This window comes from Triticum urartu, chromosome 7, assembly GCF_003073215.2.
Source record: "Triticum urartu cultivar G1812 chromosome 7, Tu2.1, whole genome shotgun sequence".
NCBI classification, from domain to species: domain Eukaryota; kingdom Viridiplantae; phylum Streptophyta; class Magnoliopsida; order Poales; family Poaceae; genus Triticum; species Triticum urartu.
In genome coordinates, this window is record NC_053028.1 from 133,858,008 (window position 1) to 133,883,213 (window position 25,206).

General features: G+C 42.1%; 2 protein-coding genes across 10 annotated transcripts; one reads left to right on the plus strand and one right to left on the minus strand.

The window, feature by feature from the left end:
- Nucleotides 1-4,421: 4,421 nt before the first annotated feature.
- LOC125523096 lies at nucleotides 4,422-12,790 on the plus strand. Of its 9 annotated transcripts, XR_007290105.1 has the most exons (4): nucleotides 4,422-5,899; nucleotides 5,976-9,044; nucleotides 9,689-9,792; nucleotides 11,783-12,790. XR_007290105.1 is itself a non-coding variant. In XM_048688145.1 (3 exons), exon 2 carries the CDS (start codon nucleotides 7,754-7,756, stop codon nucleotides 9,038-9,040), a length of 1,287 nt encoding a protein of 428 aa, XP_048544102.1. In that variant the 5' UTR covers nucleotides 4,422-5,899; nucleotides 5,976-7,753; the 3' UTR covers nucleotides 9,041-9,044; nucleotides 9,689-12,790. The 9 variants fall into 9 exon arrangements, 5 of the variants coding, with proteins under 5 accessions (XP_048544102.1, XP_048544104.1, XP_048544103.1 ...); XR_007290104.1 differs by having other exon boundaries at nucleotides 5,976-12,207; nucleotides 12,349-12,790; XR_007290106.1 differs by having other exon boundaries at nucleotides 5,976-11,941; nucleotides 12,061-12,790.
- A 10,173-nt stretch (nucleotides 12,791-22,963) lies between these two features.
- On the minus strand, nucleotides 22,964-24,643 carry LOC125520827 (patatin-like protein 1). The gene is made up of 3 exons (XM_048685857.1): nucleotides 24,343-24,643; nucleotides 24,075-24,256; nucleotides 22,964-23,993 (listed from the first exon to the last, which is right to left on the minus strand). Exons 1-3 carry the CDS (start codon nucleotides 24,481-24,483, stop codon nucleotides 23,090-23,092), a joined length of 1,227 nt encoding a protein of 408 aa, XP_048541814.1. The 5' UTR covers nucleotides 24,484-24,643; the 3' UTR covers nucleotides 22,964-23,089.
- Between the last annotated feature and the right edge of the window lie 563 nt (nucleotides 24,644-25,206).

The window sequence follows — 25,206 nt, forward strand, 5'->3', positions numbered from 1 at the left end:
GAGATGAACTAGGGTTTGGAGATGAGATGGTGCTGGTGAAGATGTTGATGGAGATTGCCCTCTCCTGATGAGAGGAGCGTTGGTGATGACGATGGTGATGATTTTCCCCTCCCAGAGGGAAGTCTCCCCGGCAGAACAGCTCTGCCGGAGCTCTAGATTGGATCCGCCAAGGTTCCGCCTCGTGGCGGCGGAGTCTTGTCCTGAAAAGTTCCTCCTTATTTTTTTCTCATCGAAAGACCTCATATAGGAGAAGATGGACGTCGGAGAGCCACCAGGGGGCCCACGAGGTAGGGGCCGCGCCCTAGGGGGGGCGCCCCCACCCTCGTGAGCAGGGTGTGGGCCCCCTGGCCTTCATATTTGGCAAGGATTTTTCTTTATTTCTTTTCAGATGTTCCGTGGAGTTTTAGGACTTTTCGAGTTGCGCAGAATAGGTCTCTAATATTTGCTCCTTTTCCAGCCTAGAATTCCAGCTACCGGCATTCTCCCTCCTTATATAAACCTTGTAAAATAAGAGAGAATAGTCATAAGTATTGTGACATAAAGTGAAAGAACAGTCCATAATTCAATAAATATCGATATAAAAGCATGATGCAAAATGAACGTATCAACGGGCCACCGTATTTCGCCCCCCTGACTGCTGGGACCCACCAGCTACATCTTCGCATGCAAGGAAGTGCCTGACAGTCAGGACCCACCTGGTCGAAGTGTACGTAGCGTTGTCATTCTGATCGCGAACGTGTACGTACATATATACTGGTGGATGTAGAGGCGCGCACGTGTCGTAGTAGAGGCGGCCAGGGTGCAAGAAAGAAAATACGGTCATGTATGTTTACATACAGGCGGGGTCTCAAACGCCTAGTCGCGCATACGTACGGCCAGAGCTCGTGTACATGGCTAGGTTGGAACGAAAAAACAGCGTCGTCGTCGTGTTCATGGGGAGGCAACGGAATGCGTCGTGTTCATGGGGAGGCAACGGAATGCGTCGTGTTCATGGGGAGGCAACGGAATGCGTCGTGTTCATCGGGAGGGCTTGGACGGAACAGGCGATGGAAACGAGGCCTGGCGTACCGCAGAACGGAGGAAACGGCCTTGTGTTCGACCAACCACGTTCGAAACGGGACCCTGTTCATCGGGAGGGGTCTGGCGTACCGCAAAACGGAGGAAACAGACCTCCTACGGTCGAAATGGGGGTCCTGTTGATCGGGAGGGGTGTGGCATACCGCAAAACGGACGAAACGGACTTGTGTTGGAGCGCTACGGTCGAAAGGGGGGTCCTGTTCATCGGGAGGGGTGTGGCGTACCGCAAAACGAGACTCCACAGGATACTGTTCATCTCCACCATCGACCCCCTCCAGCCTCCACGAGCTACTGTTCATCCACCGTCGACCTCCTCCAGCCTCCACGTGCGACTGTTCATCCACGGGCTCATGTTCATCTAGCCTCCACCGCGCGCTACTCCACCGGCTACTGTTCAACCAGCCCTCTCCACGGGCTTCTATTCAACCACCCCTCCACGGGCTACTGTTCATCCTGCCCTCCACGGAGTGGTCCTGTTCATCCAGCCCTCCACGGGATCCTGTTCATCCAGCCCCAACCGGCTCGATCGATCGGGGTCCTGTTCATCCAGAGGCAACACCACGGGGTCCTGTTCATCCACCCCCCCGAGGCAGCATCGATCGGCTTCAGTTAGCAGCAGTAGCGAAGGAATTGCTCGATCGGGTTCAGTTAACAGCCATCGATCGATCGCTCGGGTTCAGTAACGCGTAGCCTGCAGTGCAATCGCTCGGGTTCAGTTAGAGCTCAACGCCTCGCTCGGGTTCAGTTAGAGCCAACGCCTTGCACATACGCGCGTACGTGTACGAGAGAAGCGCGCATCACTCGGCCCCCGACCTCCCACCGTAACCGGGAACTCCCCAAAATTTTCCTCGCCCTCGCTTCTACCACGGTTTTTTCCGTCATGGACGGCCCAAAGAATGTCATGCAGCTGCGTCTCCGGCCCGCCCAGGACGAAAAGCCCATTTTCTGTCATGATTTTTTGTCATAGAAGTAGGAGCCCACCACACCTATGATGATACCGGGTTTTGTCACAATTATCGTCATAGAAGTGTCATATGTATGACAGAATTTTTTTTCGTTCGGCCCAAAATGTCACGGATGTGTCTTTTTTTGTAGTGATTAGACGATGACAAATAATATATTTTTATACAGTTTTGCTAAAGCACATCTAGATGTGCCATAAGTATTGCACATCTAAGTCATATGTCATTGATCTTACATTGAGATTCATGTGAATATTTTCTTTCTCTTTTTTCTTTTTCTCTTTATGCTTGATTCACTCACTTAGATGTGCAATAATTAGAGCACATCTAGATGTGCCCTAGACACACTCATTTTTATACGCTTCCTTTCATTCATTTTTCTCATATAAATTGTTCTTTTGTTTGTTCAGAACGTTATTGTTGTTCTTTTATTACCGCACCCTCTCGCGTCACTATCTACTCAAGACTTAATGAATTGACATGGATGCAGGGGCGGAGACAGGCCCCAGGCCCCCAGGGCCTAGGCCCGGGGCATGAGGCCCTACTCCTTTGGTGACCGGAGCATTACTAAGATGTGAGGCCCAAATCCAGTAACAGTTCTTCAACGCGGCCCGGGGCCTGCTACCGGCCTGGCTCCGCCCCTGCATGGATGGTGCACATCAACGACGATGGAGTTAACAACGACGATTTATGGTCTACACATGCTTCCTTCACACATTTTCGACACATATCATACATTGACAAGTGATATATAGGTGTCCGTATTTCCAGCAGCACTATCGATTTTCTCGGCCTCTTTGTGTGGGCGTGAAGGTTTGCTACTCATCAAATCCAGCCTTAGCCTTAATTAGTTCAGTTGTCAAGAGAGATGAGTTTTTTCAAGCAATGGAAATATGGAATATTCTTGTTTAAAAAAGGAATATTGCAAAGCGTGTACCCAAAATCTGAGACATATAAAATATAGCATGGATAAGAACGTTTGCGTGCCTTACAAGGAAATAAGCACTATCTTCGCCTTTGTACACAAACCAAACGCTCCAACATTTGAGCAAGCACATGCATCCCGAATTAAACTCGAAACCTCTTCCCATGGATCTTCTCTTATGGCTCATGCATCTACGGAAATTTGTACCTTGATGGACAAATCAAAATTTATTTTCTGTTGAGCAAAAAGCAAATATATGGACGGAAAAAACAATTCTTAAAATCTACATGTTGAGGGCTTTACTTGCAACCACTGAATGATTTTGTGATCCTTCCTACCATTTCTTCTATGTCTGCCACCTTGGCCTGGATGACATACATATCCGACCATCTTCCTTGTTGGCGAGTTTCCCCCCTCCTTCCATCCGTTAGTAATGCACACAAACTATAAAAATGTGCAAATCAAAGGCAACGTCTCTGTGGCGCAGCCTGAACATATTGAAACACAACAATCATAGATAAAGAAAAGCAAATGGTCTCCATGTTATATTTGTGATTGTCTTATATCTACTCTTATAAAAAACATAGTTGGTGATGATGGTGTGCCTGCCATCCTGCAATATAGACCGTCCGATTTATATCTGATGGATAGGAAGGAAACTATGGCAATTTTGCAAAAAGATACCCACACCCCTCTTCACATTTGCAAATAAGGCCTTCCCTCGTTCATCCTTTTCTTTCACAAGATAAACTACTTATACAAATGCATCTTGGTGTTCCGTGCAACGCACGAGCATCTTGCTATTGTATGGTAAATGACTCAACCGCAGAAACAACTTGTAAATTTTTGTTTACCTGTAAGACCAATGGAACCTTTGGTCTTTTTTGCAGCGAGGAACCTTTGGTCTTTGATTGATGATAGACATGGCATCAACAGAAGACGTCCCTCTATAAATGGGACGAATAAGAATGGTCATCATACAATTGTCAACCTTGATTTGAAAGGTGATTTTGTGTGATAGGAATATGTGTGAGAATAGGTTGATTTTTAACCTTGAACTTGTAGATGAAATATTCGGCTAGGGAGCGCACACAAATTACCGTTTGTACATAGGTAGTACATTATTTTTCAGAATGGGGAAAGACATGTCTTATCTTTTCTGTTTTGCACATATTGAACGCCCCCTTGCCTACCTAGTATTGTTAGCTAGGTATGCACCCAGAGCTTCTTGTTGTCTTTGTGTAAAATATACGGATTTGCTATTTTACAGCTGAGTGTTTTGCAATTCGTCGTCATTCGAATTGTTGTCTGTCCGTTTTTACGTGGAGATTCGTGCTGGTTTTGTTTTTTGTTCGGGTTCGTTTCCGGGTCCGCTTTTTTACCGGGCGCGGTTTTCTGTCCGCCCGTTATCGCCAGCCCGGCTCTGTTCGGTTTTTGTCTTGTTTGAATTTGGGAGAGCGTGTCTTTTCCCCTTTCCCCATTCTGGACGCTCTGTTTCGATAAGCTTGAGGGCGAGCTCGAGCGGCGCAGCACAGCAGGCGATTCTCTCCGTCCATGGCGATTCTTGCCGGTCGATTTTGATTTCGGTTCCCTTTCTTCTTCGATCCCCGGTGTCGCGCTTGGTTGTTCCTCTCTCCCGCTCTCTTTCGCTCTCTGCCCGTGTGCTTTTTGCTTGTGTTTGGTTCCAGATCTAGGTGAGTTCATGTTGTCCCTGTCGTCTCGCACATTGTTGTAGTTGTAGATGCATGATGTTGTTGACTCCCTGTTGAAGGTGGAGATGCCTGATTTGTGTGTGCCGTCGAGCACCTGCTTGTAGTTGTAGACGCATGATTTTGTTGACTTCCTGCCGGAGTTGGAGATGCGTGATTTGTGTGTCTTCCCGAGCACCTGTTCTGTAGTTGGAGATGCATAATAGATGCATGATTTTACGGTTGACTCCCTGCTGGAGGTGGAGGTGCGTGATTTGTGCACCTCCCCGCGCCGCTGATGCAGTTGCAGATGCGGTGGTTGTTTCCTGTCTCCTGTCCACGGGTTGTTGTAGTTTGGGGGATTATGTAGATGTGACCCCCCCCTGTAGGTGCGTGATTCCGTGAATTTTTGTGTTCTGGTCTATTATGTCCTGATGCTTGCTGCGGTATGCAGCTGTGTAGCTTGCTTTTGTGCCTAAGATGTTTGTATGATGTTTTGAGTTCAAGCAGGCATGTGTTTTTGAGTTTAATTTCAGTGTAATTTGTGCCAGCGCATTCAGCGTAATTTTCTGAAGGAAGTTGGGGGATTATGTACATGCCCCCCTTCATGTATAGAACTTTTCAGTGTATTCTAGCCAACTTTTATAGTGTAATCCTAGGGTAATTTGTACCAAGTTTACAGTGTAATGTACCCAATGTTTACAGTGTAATTTGTCCCAAATTTACAGTGTAATTTGTCCTACACTTACAGTGTAATGTATCCAATTTTTACAGTGTAATTTGTCCCAAGTTTACAGTGTAAGCTACACATTTATTTACAGTGTAATTTTATCCCAGTGTGAATTGTCCCCGACTCCTAGTGTAATTGCAGTGGATTGAAAGTGTAGTTTGAATGTAGTTTTACCCAACAATTTCTCTGTACTTGGATTGGTACTATAGGACTTTTTCAAATGCTTCAGCTAACTTTATTTTTCGCCAATTTTGCTCTATAATTTCTATGGTTCAGTATTGTATTTGTCAGTTAGATTACAGTGGTTTTTTATGTTTTAATCGGATGCCTTTCAGTGTTATTTAACTTCTTTTCTTCTTTTTGTCCTCCTTCTTGTTTATAGGTTTAAACGGGTAAGCTACGGAAAGCCTCTCGTCGGGATGTTCCTTTAGTATTGTCTTTAGAGAGTGCAGATTCTGGAGCCGAACCTTTCGTGCCTAATGATTTTGCAGAAGATGGTTCTTATCCTGTGTCTCTGGTAATTTTTTATTTCTATTTTAGTTGTTGGTTGATTTATTTATGTTGGTTTGTCTTATTTTTTTATATTTTTGCAGGAATTATCTGGTGATCAAGGAGGGTTTGACAAAGCTCTTTTGAAGTTCTATCTTAATCTTTATCTTGGACTTTTCATTTTATTTTTATTTTTTCGTTTTTTTACCTTTGGGTGATGGTTCTGTTTTTGTCCCTGTATTTTTTGAAATGCTTCTTTCTATTGGGAGAGGGGCAGCAGATAGTCCCTGTATTTTGTTAGGGATTTTGCACTGCAATTTACTAGGTACTTACAGTGTAAAAACCCTTAGTTTTGCACTGGATTTTTACATGTTTAATTTCACACTGGAATTTCTGGGGGTTATACACTGTAAGTCTGCATTTACAGTTTAATTTACTATGTAATTTACACTGTAAGTACATCATTTGTCTTTGCTGCATTTTTTACTCTGTAAAGTGTACTTTCAATGTAATTACACCATTTTCTTTACTCTAGAATTTATGGGAAATCTACACTTGAAATTTCTAGGTACAAGACTAGTTACATGGGATTTACACTGTAATTTTCTAAGATTTTACACTTGATTTTGACTAGATTTACACTGGATTTGCATGGGGATTTTTTACACTGTAACTACATCTTTTGTCTACATGCTTACAGTGGAATTACATGATTTACACTCTAAATTACATCTTTTGTCTACATGCTTTCACTGGAATTTACATTGTAATCCTAGAATTTACACTGGAATTATATGATTTACACTGTAACTACATCTTTTGTCTACATGCTTACACTGGAATTTATGGGGATTTAACAGTGTATACTTTTCATGTAATTCCATCATTTCTTTACTCTCGAATTTATGGGATTTTTTTACCAATTTTCTAGGTGCAAGACTAGTTTACATGGGGATTTACACTGTAATTTTCTGGGATTTACACTGGAATTTTTGACTAGTTTACATGTGGATTTACACTGTAATTTCTAGGATTTTACACTGGAATTTTGACTAGTTTAAATGGGGATTTACACTGGAATTTTCTGGGATTTACACCGGAATTTTTGACTAGTTTACATGGGGATTTACAATGTAATTTTCTGAGACTTTAGAATGGAATTTTGACTAGTTTAAATGGGGATTTACACTGTAATTTTCTGGGATTTACACTGAAAATTGACTGGGTTTACATGGAGATTTACACTGTAAATTCTAGGATTTACACTAGAAATTGACTAGTTTACATGGGGATTTACACCGTCTCTCCCATGGGCGGCTCCCAGATTTGTTCTAGCCCTGTTAGGTGAGATCTGTCTAGTGGTTGAGGGGGGAGGGGCCTGTTTTGTGGAGGGATTTGGTCTCTGCGTGCGTTGCAAGCTTGCTGGCATGTGCCATGTGATCCCTGATGGGGTTTGTTTGTCCAGGACGAACCAGGTGAGATGTTTACCCGACCCGTTTAGGCGCTCTTTTCTTTTTTTTTTGGTGATTTTCCTGCTAATACAGATGTACTGTGTTGATTGGTCAGGAAATTTTTTCAAATTGAAAAACAGTCAAATGTCAAATAGACAGAATATATGGCCTTTGAACGCACACGCAAACAAAGAAGGTTCATGGAGCTATTTTGTTTTATAGGGAAGGTTCGTAGAGATAAATCCTGGACCCTTTTTTTTTTTGAGGCAACCTGCCGATAATGCTGGACTAGTTTCAAAAACTTTCAGCTTTGTACTTGCTGGGCCCGCCATTACCGGTGAAGCCACATTTGGGCTGTGGGCAGCCAGCAGCCCAGCGCAGAGAAAAATCATCACTCGACCCACGCTCCCCACGCCCCCACCCATGTGGCCATGTCGTCACTTTCCCCTTCTCGTCGAGGGTTTCCTCTGCCCTGTTACGTTCCCCACTCCAATCCAATGGCGACGACCAGCAACAAGAAAATGGCGTCGCCGTCGCCTATGCCGGACATGCCCGACCAGCTCCTCGCCGAGATCTTCCTCCGGCTGCCCACCCCACAAGACCTCGCCCGCGCCTCCGCCGTCTGCACCACCTTCCGCCGAATCTCCACCGACAGGTCCTTCCTCCGCTGCTTCCGCTGCCTCCACGCGCCGCCACTCCTCGGATTCCTCGACCGCGACGGCTTCCACCCAGCCCTACCCTCCACCCCCGCCGTCCGCGCGGTCGCCGCCGCCGCCGATTTCACCTTCTCCTTCCTCCCCCACCACCGCCGCTGGACCGTGCAGGACGTCCGCGACGGCCGCGTCCTCCTTTCCCGCAGCACCGGAAAACTTGGGCAGCCCCCGGTCTTCAGAGATCTCGCGGTGTGCGACCCCTTGCACCGGCGCTACGTCCTGCTCCCCCCGCTACCTCACGACCTAGCTGCTTTGCTTGGGCACCCGTTCCCCCCGGTAACCGAAGCCTGCTGCAAGCGCTTCCTCGTTCCCCTCGGCGAGGAGGAGGCAGCGGCTGGAGACACAACATTCAGAGTCATCTTGATGGCGTATTGCAAAACCAGCCTGGCTGCCTTTGTCTTCTCTTCCAGCAACGATCAATGGCGAGCTACTGCATCCAAGGATTTGAGTGATTTGGCCCTTGACGAGGGCAACATGGAGGAGATGTCAAGGGTCCAGCCTTTCATTCCCATGCGCCATTATGCTTATGGCTGTTTCTACTGGGACTGGGTGCAATTCGGGATGAAGAAGTTGCTCTTGCTTGACACCACGAACATGGAGTTCTCCGCTGCTGACCTCCCACCAGGAGAATGGAGCAAGGAAGGTATAGCCATTGTGGAGGCCGGGGAAGGCAGGCTCGGGATCTTTGGTTTCCGTGGTGAACTTGCATCCAGTCTCAGCTATACCACTGCACGGACCAAAGGCGAGAGTCCCAGCCAGTGGCAGATGGAGAAGACAATCTCACTAGATTCTGGCTACAAATATTGTATCAGAGATGCAACACAGAGGTACTTGCTCTTGACAAGGATAGAAGCATCATCCCTAAATAATCACCTTGTTGGATATTTCTCAATGGATATCAAGACGTTGCAGCTTCAGAGGGTTTATGAGAAACAGCACTATTCTAATCAGACATACACATATATCAACTTCCCACCATCATTGTTGTCTTCAAGGAGAATATGAAGTGGTAAAGTTTCTATTGCTTCCAAGTATCTCCTTCACTTCATAATTATCACATGACTTGTCTATTGCTTCATGCTCATTATGGCAATCGGTAATTCCTGTCTTTTTAGTACTGTTTAATTTATTGTGCTCATCGGAAAACTAGAAAGCTCGGGAACATAATTGTGTTTCTTGTCTTGTTTGTCTCGGTCGCCTTTTAAAGAGAATGGGGTTAGTAGGAGAAATGATCTTGTACACTACAAGTAGCTTATGCATGAGTGAGTCCTGATGGAAATCTGGAATCGCTAAAAATACCAGGTCATTATAGTTATTTTAGAGGAGTAGTTTTGATGATCAAGATAAAGTAGGAAGGAATACAACTTTATTTCTGGTTTACCTTGAATTGATTCACCATGAGAAAATCCACTCAAGTCAAAGACAGCCCATTTTGTACACTTTTTCTTCAGATGTATAATTTTATCTTGCGATGCTGTTTCGAGGTAAACCTGTATGGTCACAAATAAGATCCTGAGTCACTGCTGTAAATAAGAAGAGCTTGTGCTCACAGGCAACTGAATTGTTATCCTGTGATGTTGTTTTATCTGAATCAACCTCATAAGATTGAAGGGAGTGCTTATCACGGGCAACTGAAATTGTTCTTTATTGCAGTCATTGTCTCCACCACTGTTAGATCCTCAGTATCATGGTTGTGCTCTGAATCTCCAAGCAAATCATATTGGTTGAGATGATTGACTGAAACTTAGAGTTGTCAGGTGATTGTATTGTTTCTCGCTGCCAACACCCTGAGCTACATATTCACGTATATGTTGTTCTAGTTTTTATGGTGCTTGTAGCTTCAGTTAATGTGGCTGCTGCTGTCCCAGCGTAAGAGTGAGTGTGATCATGAACTTTAACAGTTTCAATCGACCAACAATTGTGGTTGAGCTAGCTAGCTGAGGCATATTTCCATGTCCCATTTTTTTCTCAACTAGTATTTATTAGAGTTATGATCTCGTTGAGGATGAATACAATACACGTTGATTGTAACCATTAAAAGCCTTTGCATTCTATCGAAAGTGAAGGAGTGTCCCTATTTTTCTTTTTTTGAGTTTGAAGCTAGAGCTTTATTAGTAGTAGGAAACAAGTTGGTGCATAGCGCCCATGATATCACCAGCAATAAACTCTGGCACATCGAACTCCCATTTTACCCTACCAGAGCCTACAGGTTTAATTCCAAATTTACTTAAGCCTTGTTTGTCTGTCGACTGCCTGCAGACAGACAAGTCGCAACTGGACAAGCACAGTCGGTTGTGTGAACAAGTTTTCTGCAATTAACTCTACTATGCAGTTGAAATTCTTTTTTATTGCAGTCAATCTCCACCACTCTGATATCTTGATATGATGGTTGTCCTAATCTGAGAGCATATCCTATTGGTTTTGATATAATTGAATGAATCTTAAAGAGTTTCCAGGTGATTGTGTATTAGCAATTTTGTAGGATGAATTTGAGGGGACAACCAGGTTTCTTTTTGTTCCTTTATGTGCATCAGTTTGTGCCAGGATGGAATTAAGTTTTTCAAGACTCGTTTATGTTGATGTGCCTCTGTCTGGCTATGTATTCCAACCTTTTAATTTAAATTCCGATGCTAGGCACACTGGAGCGAGTGTCTGCAGTCACATGTTTCGAATTCAGTTTAGATAAATATTACCAATGTGATAATGCTATTATGTATCTTCCTCTACCTAGTTACATATAATTTGTTCCTTTTAGCTCATAAACTCTCAAATATGTGTGCAATAGAATTCTTATTTATTGCAGTCAATCTCCACCAGTCCTAGGTCCCAGTATCATGGTTTTTCTCCTTATCCCAAAACAAATCATGTTGGTCGAGATGATTGACTGAAACTTAAGGAGTTTTCATACGATTATGTATTAGCAATCCTGTAAGATGAATTGGAGAGGGCACCTAGTTTTGTTTTTCTTTCCTTTTGGGGACTCATTTTTGTACTTGGATTGCTGACAGCAGCTAGTGCGTTGATTCTTGCTACCAATGCCCCAGTTTCTCTCCATGTTTTGTAGTTGGAAGTTTGGTATACTGCTAGGTGTCTGGGTAGTATATGATTTCGTGCTGTCCTGTAACATGGAGGTACCACTTCAAGTTCTTCACGACTCATTTCTTTATGTTGACTGGCCTGAGTGCAAACTACAATTCTAAACACACTAAAGCGAGTGTTTGCAGTCACTTGTTTCGAATTCGGTAATCAAGATTACCAATGTGACAAGGTTATTAATTACTGAAACTTAAGTAGTTATTAGGTGATTGTGCATTAGCAATTCTGTAAAGACCACCCAGTTTTGTGTTCTTTCTTTTCTTGTGTGCATTATTTATGTACTATTAGGATGGCAGTCGGCAGCTAGTATGTCGGTTCTCACTAGCAATACCTCGAGTTTCTTTACTCTTTTTAAGCTAGAAGTTTGTTATACTGCTAGGTGCATATATACTAGGTAGTATGAGGACTCCTACAACACAAATGTACCAATTCTGTATTACTTAAGTTTTCCACGTCTCGTTTCTTTATGGTGTCTTGCCTCTGTCTGGCTATGTATTCAAACTTGTATTACACATTCCAGTCTAAGCACACTGAAGCGGGTGTTCGCAGTCACATATTTTCAAATTCGGCTGAGACCAATATTACCAATGTGACAACGCTATTATGCAATATTTCTTCTCTGGTGTCTAAACTTCTATCTTGTCTGTTCAGGTTTGACAGAGCCGTACGTAATCATATCAGCATTCTTAATTCAAAGCGACCATGGTTTCAACAGCTTGGAGTTCTCACATACTGACCACTTAGACTACAGAACAACATGATCTACATTGCCTTGCTTGGTGGTGGCCATGTCAATGTTTCGGTTATTAGGTCTAACATCAATGTGGAATTTCCCTGCCTAAGAATGTGACTTTGATATTAGGAGTTCAAGTCAATTTTTTTTCTTCATTATTAGTTAAGAGTTGCTAAAACAGGTACAATCTTGGCAGAACGATCACAACGGAACTGATAACCAACGTAAGGACAATATAAGCAGCACCGGCATGCAGCTGGAGGGACTTGTTCTTTGTTGTTGCTGCTGCTGCTGTACGGTGAAGGGTAGGCAGCAAACAAGGTTTGTAGAGCTGTAGAAAGAGGTGAGTGGAAGTCCTAAATGGTGCTCATGTTTGGATCGCCGAAGTACCGATAATTTGTGAAATCTTGAATATGCTGTATGATCTTGAATACTGAGTCGACAATTTTCTCTGCTGTATGATCTTTTGTCCCTTTTTCTTCAGATTTGATGGAGCTGTAATCAGATCGCCCCAGCGTAAGTTGACAATCCAAACGCATGCTCGGCTAGTCGGCTGCAGAGTGAATCAACATGTACACAGATAGGAGTAGTATATACTACTGTCACCAAGTTGGTTGGTTTCACCTGCCTGTTATTAGCAGCAAGAAAAATTAAGAGATGACTTTTGGATCGCTTGGTCTCGGGTCCTGAGGACAAAACTGCAACCATCAGGGCTTTCGATTGATTTGTGAACGCAGGTGCGGGAATTGGCGAAGACACACTCGTTGGCGCTATGGTCAGTTGGTCGTTTCAGATTAGTAAAGGTGCCTCTAGCTAAACACGCTTGTCCATAGTTTTTTAGGCGACTCTGGTCTGGTCCATGGTTTGTAGCATGGTGACACTAAGCTGATCTTAACATATGAAGGCTTGCCCCGGGTTTGGGCTAATCTCCGTTGTTTTGGCATTCTGTTGCAACTTTGTGGCGGTTTGCCAATAGGGCCGATGCTTTTCTTTTTCTTTGATCTTCGGATCCACCCCATGTTATTCTTCCGTTGCTACCTGCTAAATCTGAATCAAGCCAACAAATTTGCTGGATCTTTCCAAAAAAACAAAACTTTGTGGCGGTTTCTTGAAGGGAAACCAAGTCGTGCTTGTTGTTTTAAAAAAACACATACGAAGGTTCCAAGGAGGCCTGCCATGAATGCAATTTTCTCACTTCTGGCGAGATGGTGTTCTCCTATTTGGTGCACAGGTCGCTCGCGCCCGCGAGCGACCTGGCGCGTACCTCCCCGCACCCGCTACGTACAAAATCCGGGCCGGTTGAAACTAGATCCATTCTGGTTTTGGGAAAGTTCTAAAACCTTCCTAGACAAATTGTTTTGGTTATGCATGCAATTTTTTTCTACTTTTTTTTTCATTTCCTTTCTTTCTACATTTTTTGTTTTTCTTATTATTTTTCCTTTTAATATAATTTTCATTTATATTTTTCTTTATTTTAATTTTTAAATATTTTATTTTATTCCCAAATTTCACGAACATTTTCTAAACTCCAGGCACATTTTTTAAAATTGGTGAAAAAATTTTCAAATCAGGAAGTTTTTTTGGAATTCGCCCTATAGTGAGTCGTATTACAATTCACTGGCCGTCGTTTTACAACGTCGTGACTGGGAAAACCCTGGCGTTACCCAACTTAATCGCCTTGCAGCACATCCCCATTTAAAAATCTGTTCATCAAATTCATAAAATATTCATCGTATTGGTGAAATTGCATATATTTTTTTTGAACTCATGAACACATTTTTTGCATAGGCGGACTTTTTTTTGTAAATAGTGAAGAACTTTTGAAATCCATAAACATTTTTTGTTTTTGATGAACGTTTTTTGAACTCATGAATATTTTTTGAATAAATGAACATTTTTAAAATGTTCTAAACATTTTCTAAAAATTTGCAAACATTTTTAGGAATTCGCAAACAGTTTTTTTAATATTTTTAATATTGTATATAATTCATGAACATATTTTTAAGACACGAATCCTTTTTTTCTTCTGAAATCACGTGTTTTTCGAAAATCCATGAATATTTTTTGAATTCACACTTTTTTTGGTTCAAATTCACAAAACAATTATGATTTCTGGAACATTTTTCGAAAGTTCAGGTTTTGAAATTTAGAAAATTTTCAATATCTTTAATTATTTTAAATATTAAACAAAAAAGAAAAAAAGAAAAAAAAATGAAAACAGAAAAGCTGGGGGCCTAATAGGGGTGCGCGCTGACTCATTTGCCAGCGCGTCACACGCCATATATAGCGGGCGCCCCTATATCCCGCCTTCAGCGAGTCCAGCTTCGGACTCGCTGAAGGGGCAAGTGAGATCGGCAGCCCATGCAAGCGGTAGACCATAACCTCTTTTTTATTTTTCAACCTGATGTTTTATGTTTAGTTTTTTGCTTTATTTTTGTATTTTTATTTCTACATTAAATATTGTAAATATTATATATATATATATATATATATGATAAATGTTAATGAGTCATTCAGAAAAAATTTAAATGTGTATAGAAAAACTGTTGATCATATATTAGGAAAATGATGTTTTTTATCATGTATATAAAAATATTAATCAAGAATTTTGAAAAAAAGTCCAACAAGTATTTGAAAAAAGCATTACAAAAGCATTTAATTTGTATTGGAAAAACGTTAGAGGTGTATTAGAAATATATTGCTGACACATACAAGAAATGTAGAATAATAACCAAAGAACAAAGAAAACCGAAACAAAAAGCAAAATCAACAAATTAAAATTGTAAATGGAAAAAAGAACAAAGTGTAAAGAAAGAAAGAAAGAAAGAAAGAAAGAAATGGAGAGAAAAACAAAATAAACAAAAGAAAAAGAAAAAAACCTTGAAGAAAACTGGCTCGAATCGCCTCAACTAGGACGCACCACCACGACCCTATTTGTTTTGGATTCTGGGATCAGATTCAGCTTTGCTAGTAAAGCCGAATATGGAATCTGAAACAAACATCTTTTTGGAATTAGTTTTGCCAGTGAAGCTGAATCTGGATTTGGGCCATTTTTAGTGCAATTTCCTGAAGCATCTCAAAGTGTACTTTGGTGGTGAAGTTGATTCCCATAGGTGATTAAAATCTAAGCGAAACTAAAACAAACAGGGCCTACTAGTTACCATGAATGGGACCTAGGCGGAGTGGCTAGCAGCGCCCGGGATCGATCCCTATTTCTCCCCTTTCCTCTGCTAGTTTTACTTGCTATGCGTGCATGAATGGGCCGGCCCAATACTATGTGAAGGAATGGAAAACCTTTAGCGAGAGCTGCTACCAACTCGCTTAATGCGACACCATTTTTTTTTGAGATCACACATTTTTATAAAATACACAAATATTCTTTGAATACACGAAATTTTTCAACATAATAAAGATTTCTTAACGACCAAAAATTTATAATTTCTGGAACATTTGTCCAAAGTTCAGTTTTTTAAATTTGGAACTTTTTAAAAATTGAAACAGAAAAACTAGGGTGTTCTAGCAACGTTCATGGGCGGGCCCAATAGGGGTGCTGACTCGTTTGCAGGCGCGTCATACGCCAAATAGGAGCTCGCAGAGAGATGAGAGATCCTAGCTGACGCTCATTAGCGCCAAACAAGCGAGCTCTCACGTAGGGCTAGTAAAATCACCAAAACATGATGATTTGTTGAGTAAGCCAACTCGCACCTGTACGATAGATGGTATTTGCTCGTTACCAGTTGAGCTATCGAATGTTACTGATTAATAGACGTGTGAACATTTAAGAACTAACCGCAATGCCAGATAAAAAAAATAAAAAAAATTCGACCACAGAGCATTTTGTGATATATACCGAACAAATTTTAAATACACATTGAACATTTCCCTGATACATGTTAAACAATTTTTAAATACACATTGAACGTTTTGTGGTGTACGCTGAACATTTTTATAACACATGTTCAACTTTCTCATAAATACAGGGCGAACATTTTCTTAAAATACGATGGACATTTTTGTAATACGTGGTGAACTATTTATATAACACACAAAAAAGAGAACAAAAAACAAAAAACAAAAAAAAGGAAAAAGAAACAATAAAAATAGAACAAAAACCACTGCAAACCGCAGGAAACATTTAAAAATCCGGGAAGCTGCAACCAAATGAAGAGCAGGCGCCTGTACGTGGGGCGGCCCGAACAGAGGCACGACCTTTTGAGGCAATTCCTATTTGGCGCTTAAGACATCCATTACTGTGTGTTTTGCAAACAGATGCCCGAAGCGCCCTCACGCTAGACCGGCCCATGTAGATTCTTTTATGTGTTTTAATCCTGACAAAAAAATGTGTGCTAATTTTCAATCAAACCAGCGACCTCCCTCATCGAGATAAGTGATGCAACCGCACCGCCACATAGCGGGATCAGTAAGTTACAACTTTTTCCTTCTTTTATTCTTCCTTGTTTTAATCCCGACAAAAAATGTGTGCTAATTGTCAATCAAACCAGCGACCTCCCTCATCGAGATAAGTGATGCAACCACACCGCCACATAGCGGGATCAGTAAGTTACAACTTTTTCCTTCTTTTATTCTTTCTTGTTTTTGTTTTTTCCCTTTCCCTTTCCTTTTTCCCTTTTTTCTTTTTCCTTTCTTTTTCAACGAATTGTTTGCAAATACCTGAACTTTTTCTTCAAATTGATGATTATTTTTTAAAATTTTCAAATTTGATGATTTTTTTTTCAAATTCAATGATTTTCCCCCCAAATTTGATGATTTTTTTTAAATTTAGTGTTTTTTCAAATCTACGAACTCCTTTCCATTTTCGATGAACATTTACAGAATTTGGTGAATGTTTTCAAGTATATAAGCATTTTTCAAAAACATGATTGTTTTTCAGAATTTGAGAACATTTTTTAATTCAGAATTTTTTTCGTTTACAATCGATTTCCCTCTAATTGGCCCGCCCACTAGCGTTTGAACATTATTTGTTTTCTTTCCTGGTTCTTGTTATTTTTTCTTTTTCCGTTCGGTTTTCTTTGCTTTCTCTTTTTGTTTCTTTGTAGATTTTCACTGGGTTTCCTTTTTTTAGCAAACATCTAGTTTTATTTAGTACAATTTATACATTTGCAGTGCAGATTTAACCAATTTTTGATATATGTGGAGCTTTTTTCAAGTACACAATGTGCATATTAATTTTAATACATGTTTTGAACACTTTTTTGAATACACTGTCATGATTTTCTATACTAAGCTAACATTTTTTTACATTGTTTTAATATTTTTTTCAAATGTCACAAAAATTATTTTTGGATCACGAGAACATTTCTTTAGTATGATACATACATTATTTGTTGGGACTTCCTCCGATCCATATTATTTGTCTTAGATTTGTCTATATATGGACGTATTCAAACACGTTTTAGTGTTAGAATACATTCAAATCTAAGACAACTAATACAGACGGGAGGGAGAACATTTTTATACTATACAATCATTTTTTACATTGTATTAAAATTTATGAAAAAATCACATTGGTTTGTTTGAAACACAAGAATTTTTTTCATGTCAAGAACATTTTTTATAAAAAAATTACACCATGTTAACACTTTTTTTCTTCAAATTGACGGGATTCGGTTTTTTAATTAAATCTAAAACTTTAATATATATTCATTTAAAGTATAAATAAAATAGAAAGAAAAGTAAGTAAAAAAGTGCGACGCCAGCGGGGTGGGCAAGCCCATGTCATGCCTGCGCGAAGCGTTATTGCTGTGCTTGATTGTCCCACTATGGCTCCGCTTGACGCGAGGCTGCCCTACCTCTCGCTATAAGTAAGATATAGGGGTGCCCCATCCATCTCAAAATCTAAAACCTGCGTATTCTGAAGCTGGACGATGACAGAAATGTCCTAGAAGGACCGATTCAGGCCAACTCAGAGAAGATGGGTCCATCAGATATGGGAATGATGCTCATACACCGAGCTTTCTTGGAAACACCATTGTTTTTCTACTCGCATTTAGGTGGTTGTTGTGTAGTAAGCATTATGCAATCACCTTGTTCTTGGGTGCAGCTATGTGCTGCTTATAGCGAGGTGCATGGATGCCGCTTATTTCATGGTGGGCCAGCCCAGTAGCATGTGGCTCGTCCTGTCTACGTCAGCCTAATTTCATTTTTCTTCTTATTTTACTTTTATTTCTATTTTAATATAAGTGCATATAATTTAGAACATAACTTTAGTTAGTAAATTTTTTAAAAAAATTGTAAAAAGCATTATCATAGTATAAAAATTTGTTAGCATGGTTTTAGAAAATGTTGATAACTTAAAATTAATGTTAAAGACAATGAAAGAATGTTCCGCTGTTTCGAAAAATGTATGTGGTTTAAAAAATATTGTGTATACAATGTAAAAGAATATGTTTGCTAATATAAAAAATGTTTCGTGTCATTAAAAAAATGTATGTCACATTTGATGAAAATACTCCCACGTTTCAAAAAATGTTCGTTTCTAGTATTTTTCGTTCACGAGAGTCACGGTTTTGCTTCCGCGAGAGGAACGGTTGTGCTTTCGAGAGAGTCACGGTCGTGCCTCTCGAAAACGAAAAAAACGCGTTTTTTATTTTTTTCCTTCCACGAGAGTCACGGTTTTGCTTCCATGAGAGGCACGGTTGCGATTTCGCGAGAGGCACGGGCGTGCCTCTTTCGGAAAGGAAAAAAACCGTGCTCCCGGTTTGGTTTTTTCGCCCGGTTTTTTGCGTTCGGTTTTTTCATGAATTTTTTTTGTCAAAACCTATCAATATGGGATCTAGTTTTGAAAATCTTGACGCGAGGAATCCAATGATGAAAACGGTTCGAGATTTGGACGCACGGTTTAAGAGATAAAACATTTTAAATAAACAGATCTACGAAAAAAGGGAAAATTCCTAGGTTGCGACAAGTGGCGCGCTGTATGTGCGCCACTTAACGCGACCTGAAAAAGTAAAGTGTTTTTTGCAACGAGTACTCCTTAATTAATGATTTCGCAGAGAAATAACCTATGTGCGATATGAACGGCAGCAAACCAAGCGCGCTAATGGGCCTGCCCGCGAGTCGTCGCCCGTAGGCCTTTCCTATTAGAAAATCGGTAGCTCTAGTGCTTGCTCCACGCCGGCTGAATTAACCTGTTTCGCTCAAAGAAAATGGTTGATTGGCGAAATTACTAATTAAGGGCTGCTCCTCGTAAATATCACTCCTACCTTCTCAGGCGAAGACAAATGATGCGTTGCATGCGCGCCACTTCTCGCAACCAGAGTGTTTCCTTTTTTCCTTTAGATTTGTTTATTCAAAATATTTTATCTCTTGAACAATGCGTCCATATCCTGAGTCATTTTAACTGTTAGATTGCTCGCGTCGAGATCTTCGAAACTAGATCCAACTTTTGTAGGTTTTGGCAAAAAAAATCATGAAAATAAAGCCCCCAAAAACAATAAACAAAAAATTGATAAAAAGGAAACAAAAAAACCAATGACATAAAAACAATAGAAGGAAAAAACCGAAGTAGAAAGCACGATTGTGACTTTTCACTTTTTTCTCTTTTTCGAGGGGTAGGGCTTGCTTTTCGCGGAATCAAATATGTGCTTCAACGAGAAGCAAATATGTGCTTCTTATGGAAGCACTGTTTATTTTTTGTTGAGAAGCACATATGTGCTTTTCACGGAAGCAAATCTATCCTCCACAAGAAGCAAATGTGCCTCTCGTAGAAGCACATATTGTTCCCTTCTGTGCTTCTTGTGGAAGCACATATTTTTCCTTTCCGATAAGCATAACTGTGTTTCTCGCGGAAGTAAATGTGTGCCTTCGCGAGAAGCAAGTCTGTGCTAATGGGTCCATGCTGGCATCAACACTATTCCATCTCCATTCCGTTGTACTACCGAACCCTAGTGGATCCCTACGTGTATTACTCTGTTTTATCATCCATGTTCACCACCGTTATTCGTATGATGCCTGTTATCTCCATGTGTGAGTAGTTCCCTAGTTCTCGGGGATATGAATGCCCCTTAGTATGTAAAGATGCTGAACGCTTATAAAGATATGAGATACTAGACTAGATTTTTAATAGCTTTCATGAAAATTGTGAAGGGCCCACTCATCATTTCCATCTTGTATGGCCACGAAGCATATTATTGTTGTTGTAAAGATTAGGGTGCAGAGGTGATTCAAGGTGGAGTAACGAAGAGCCCTTGGAGCGACCACGTCCACGGAAAACCCTTAATTAGCATTGTGAGAACTAGAGTGCCAAAACTATTGTAGTGCCGTGCGTGGTACAAAGTATACCTAGAGTAGAACATATTTCGTACCTGGATCCGTCCAGTTACAAACATCAAGGGTGGCTTAAATATCCACCTAGAACCATGCAATAGTATACATTACATTAAACACATACCGTTGGGAGTATCCCAGACTCTCCGAGAACGCTTTAATCTACTTGTTGATTGCATCGCTTATTCACCTCGCCGCTCTTTTATTACTTTTAGGAGCACCGTGACATCCAACAGATCATACTTTATAAGGGTCGAATGCATAATCCGTGAAAGAGGGACGACCGGAGCGATAACAGATAACGAGAAGCCATTCACAAACCCTATCGCCACCATTTCCCATCTCATCTCCATAGGCATCACCATCATAGTCATTCTCCCCGAGATAGCCATACTTGTAATCGGTGCATCGCAATCAGCAACATTGTAAGACTATTTATCAATCAATCATTCATCTTTATGTCGTCTTCAATGATTTCTTCTTGTAATCTGATCATGTGTGTCAATAATTCCGTAAGGCAATGGGTTGAGGCAAGGCATTGCAACCCTATGCATTTGTGCATGGGGTTGTTGGAGACTTTGCTTAATTGACGTTATATGTATGTGTGATTCACAATGGAGTTGTCTTTTGTCTTCTTCTTGTTCTAAGGCCCCTGTAGGTACCCGGGATCCCATAGATCGATCAAGTAGGAGGCAAGAAACAAGGACGTGTGGAATGCTATTCTGAAACGAGTAACACAAGCGATTAGTACGGTAGCGAAAAGCAATTCCTTGGGGATAAATGAGGTGTAGTCATTAAAAGCTCAATGCTCTTGTTTGGATAAATCCTTAATAACCGAGGTAACCCTATGATACGGTAAGGGCCAGCAGTTGGACAACCGACTGTCGATGCAGGTCATGACCGGCCGTGATGTACTTTGGACACACGCCCCACTACATCTCGCTGTGAGCACATCGTAACGGATGTCTAAAAGAACCATGTTGTAGATCAAGACGAGATCCCACGCACAAGTACAAAGCTTAAAGTGTAAGTCTTAATTTCCATGCCTATTTCCATATCATTGTTTACACCTAAAAGATTGTTTGAAGGTCTGGAAAACTGGAACATTTTGAGAGAACAATAACTTGCTTGAATCTTTATCACATAGCACATCTTTGTCAACAACCTTGGGGAAAAGGTAAGGAACTTTCTACAATCTAAAACTGGATCATAGAGGATCATCAAACGCCTTACCGCTACTGCAATTTTCATCGCTTTTTCATTACTTATAATCTTGTGCACTTTGATTTCTTGTCAGACCACTATTGCAATATTCCATTTTCGCATTACTTTGCTTGAGACGACAACTAACTTGTAGGCATATTGCAATGAAGCAAACTATTTACTTATCTCTCTTTGGGAATTGATTCTCTTACTTTGAAAAAGGTTACAAGCAAACCCTGTGCACTTGTAAAAGATCAGTATACTCCAAGAATCTAACTTGGGAACCATCCGTGACAAAGAAACAACCAAATTGAAAAAACAACATTAGGTTTCATCAGGCCAATCCAAAAATGGGGTCCCGTGGTTTCCAGTGGAGTTGAGAAAAATGACATTGAATCCCACGTACTTATAACAAATGATTTCCTACCACACGTCTTCTCCACTAAAAAGTTTGCTTGACGATTTACATAGAAGTGCAATACTTTTTTTTTATCTCATGACCGTGAGTACTCAAGCCACCTTGAATTTTAGGGCGGCACATGACACTCCACTTAGCAAGCCGATATTTCTTTGTTTCACTGTCAGTATGTCACTTTGCTAGAAAAGTAAGGATTTAAAGTAGTCCAGCCTCTGCAGGACCCCTTTTGGTAAGTGTAAGAATGATACCGTGTACAAAACCATGTTGTTGAGGACGAAGTTAATTCAACCAATCACCCCCCATATGACAGGAGTTTACTCTTTCAGCTAGTAAGGCGTTTCTCAAGTCAATCTTCCACGTACATTTCCAAGTCCGTGGTAGTGGATTTGAGTACCAATGTACCTAATTGGGAACTGCCCGAGGCAACAACCAAAGATATCCGATCTCTGAAGGAGAAAAAATTACTCTAATGAGAACTAACTTAAGATCGAAAAGTTTCTCAAAAGCACATAAAAGCAACTTGAGGTTAGTCATGGTCCATAAGAGAATGGTGTTATTATCGGCATATGATAGAGTGGATAGATCATCTTCTACTGATGAGAAATTACCCCACTAATATGTCCAACCATTTTAGTGCGTACAACTAGTATATCGAGCATGCCCGCTACAATGTTGAACATGATAGGGGATAGCGGGACACCATGACGAAGTCCCTTTTGGAAGTAGTTGCTCATGTCATCATTTATTCTGATGGTGACACTATCCCAAAGACAAAACTCCCGACCCACGTGCATCATTTTAGTGAGAGCCCCTACATGCGAAGAGTTTAGGGAAGAATTGAGTCACTTGACTTTATCGTAAGCTTTCTTAAAGTTGATTTTTAAGATGACACTGCTCATCTTTTTTTGGTGAAGCTCATTTATAGTTTCATGTAGGACACCAACCCTATCAAGTATATCTCATCCTTCCATGCATGATGTTTGAGTGAGATGGACTACATGATCAGCCATGCCATTCCACCGATTAGTCGCCAACTTCGGAAAAATCTTAAAGCTGATAGTCGCCAACTTCGTAAAAATCTTAAAGCTGATAATCATGAGACAAGTTGCCTGATATTGTTTGATCCGACTTGCATCCATCGTTTTAGGTGGTAAAATATATTTTTTGAAGTTTAAACAACGATATTGTCGGATTAAAAATAATAATTACTCACGAAACATTGCATTAAAAATAACAATATATTACAACTCTAGATCGGTCCATCTAGCATAGCAGCTAGTTTTATTCGTCTCTGTTCTCTTTCGAATCGTTCTCTTGTCTATTGGGAGTTGAGGGTGGTTTGGCTCAGCCGCAGCTTGCGCTCGTCGGAGAGCTTCTTGGCAAAGTGAGCCAACGCCTCTTCATTGGTGCCCTCATTGTCGACGGGCTCGTACACCCCCGTGTCGATGTTCACCCGGGCCACTTTCTTCTTGAGCAACATGTTGCCGATCCCGATGAGCGCCTCCATGTTGGCCTTGGTGGAGATATCCACCGAGGACGTGTGGCCCGTGAGGGAGTCATCCTGGATGCGTAGGTAGTTCTTCTCAATGTTGAGAGCCTGGAATAATATAGCAGCGTGGATGTCGACCATGTCGGCGCTTGCATGGGAGAAAATGTCGATAAGTGGGGTGAAGCCACCGTCATAGAGCCAGCGGAGGACGCCCCATTTGGCGCAGTCTGGCGCGGTGTACTTCTCCGCCTGCTTGGCCGTCCCTGTGCCGATGGAGATGATGAGGTACCTGTGGTACTCGGCGGGCTTGCCATGCGTGAAGTCCGGGTTCCGGCGCAACACTTCCTTGGTGATCATGGACATGGCGGCCATGGTCGGGTTGTTGGCGGCCACGCCACCGTCGATGAGGTGGTACTCACGGTCCGGCAGCTTGCCCGCGGGGTCATGGGTCGTGAAGTAGTGCGCCGGGAAGTAGGTGGGTGCCGCCGACGTGCTGATGCAGATGTCGGAGAGGTGCGCGTTCTTGAGCGGGTCCACCTTGGCCTCGTACGTGTTGAAGATGACCGGCTGCAGGTACTTGATGTCGAACGTCGGGACGATGATGTTGGTGACGGTGTCGGCGACGGTCACGTCGTTGGTGAGGCACTTGATCTTGTCGTGCAGGAACTTACCGTCGTACTTGGGACCCTTCACGGCGCCGAACAGGTTCGCCATCGGGGTCAGGAACCCCAACCTGCACGTACGTGAAGCAACGCCGGCGTCAACATCGCCGCTGAAGAGAAGGGACACCGTGCGTGCGTGCGTGAGTACGTACCTCCTCTGAGGGAAGATCTTGGGCCCGTTCTCGAGGTAGAACGTGTTGATGTCCTTGGCCTCGAAGAGCGGCCGCTTGTTCTCGCCCGGCGCAGCAAGCATCGACGTGACCAGCGCGCCCGTGCTCGTCCCGGCGATCACGTCGAAGTAGTCCGCGATGCGCGCGTCCGGCCCGTCCAGCTCCTATCAAACACAATACACGTCACAAAAAAATCAATCTAGGACGACGAAGATGCAGCTATAGACAATCGAGCTGCAGACTGACGTGCCTGGAGCTTGGACTCGAGACAGGCGAGGATGGTGGAGGGGATGAGACCGCGGATGCCGCCGCCGTCGATGCTCAGCACCGTGATGAGCCGCCCCTGCGACGGCGGCGGGCACGTCAGCGTGGGGTCCGCCTGGCTGCACATGCTTAGCTTCGCACGGGGTGTGCCCTGCACTGCGCTTGAGCTCTAGCTAGTGCTAGCAGTGGGAGAGCCTTTAATTTGAAACAAGACCCAGCTCGCTCCCGTCAAGATTTCCCGGGCGTGCTCGTAGCTCTGGTGTTCTTGCGCTTTCCGATCTGGAGCCTCTACCGCCTACCGGGCTATTTAACTCCAAATTTGGCGCCAGTGGCTAAGATGGAATCATTTTACTTTACACTTATTTTATGGCGCGCGTTTGTCACGTTTGATGGGTACCGATGACCAACTTCTCGAGTCCCTGCTCGCTGTACCGGTCGACAGCATGATTTGTTGGCGCAACGAAGAGCAGCGACGATGCTTGGTCGCACCAGATTTTCTTCAAAAGTTACACGTTACATCCTAATAACAAGACAAAGAGAGCGGAAGGGAAAGAAATCATAATAAAGTTAAATGGTAATGATTCAGCGAACGTTCGCTGGGATGACATTCGCGAACGTTTTTCACGAACATGGCAATTCCTTAAGGGAACACGGCAAATTTCATAGCAAAATCCCTTGTTTGCATAATTTGCGATGTGTTTTGAAGAAATTGCCATGGGTGTTCGAAGAAATTGCCATAAAAATGTTGGCAAATGTCATGCTTCTCAAGGAAGGCTATTGTGATCCAAGTTAAAACGAACACACACCTGTCCCGAATCTCTTGGGCGAGTTATATCAGTATACTTCTTTT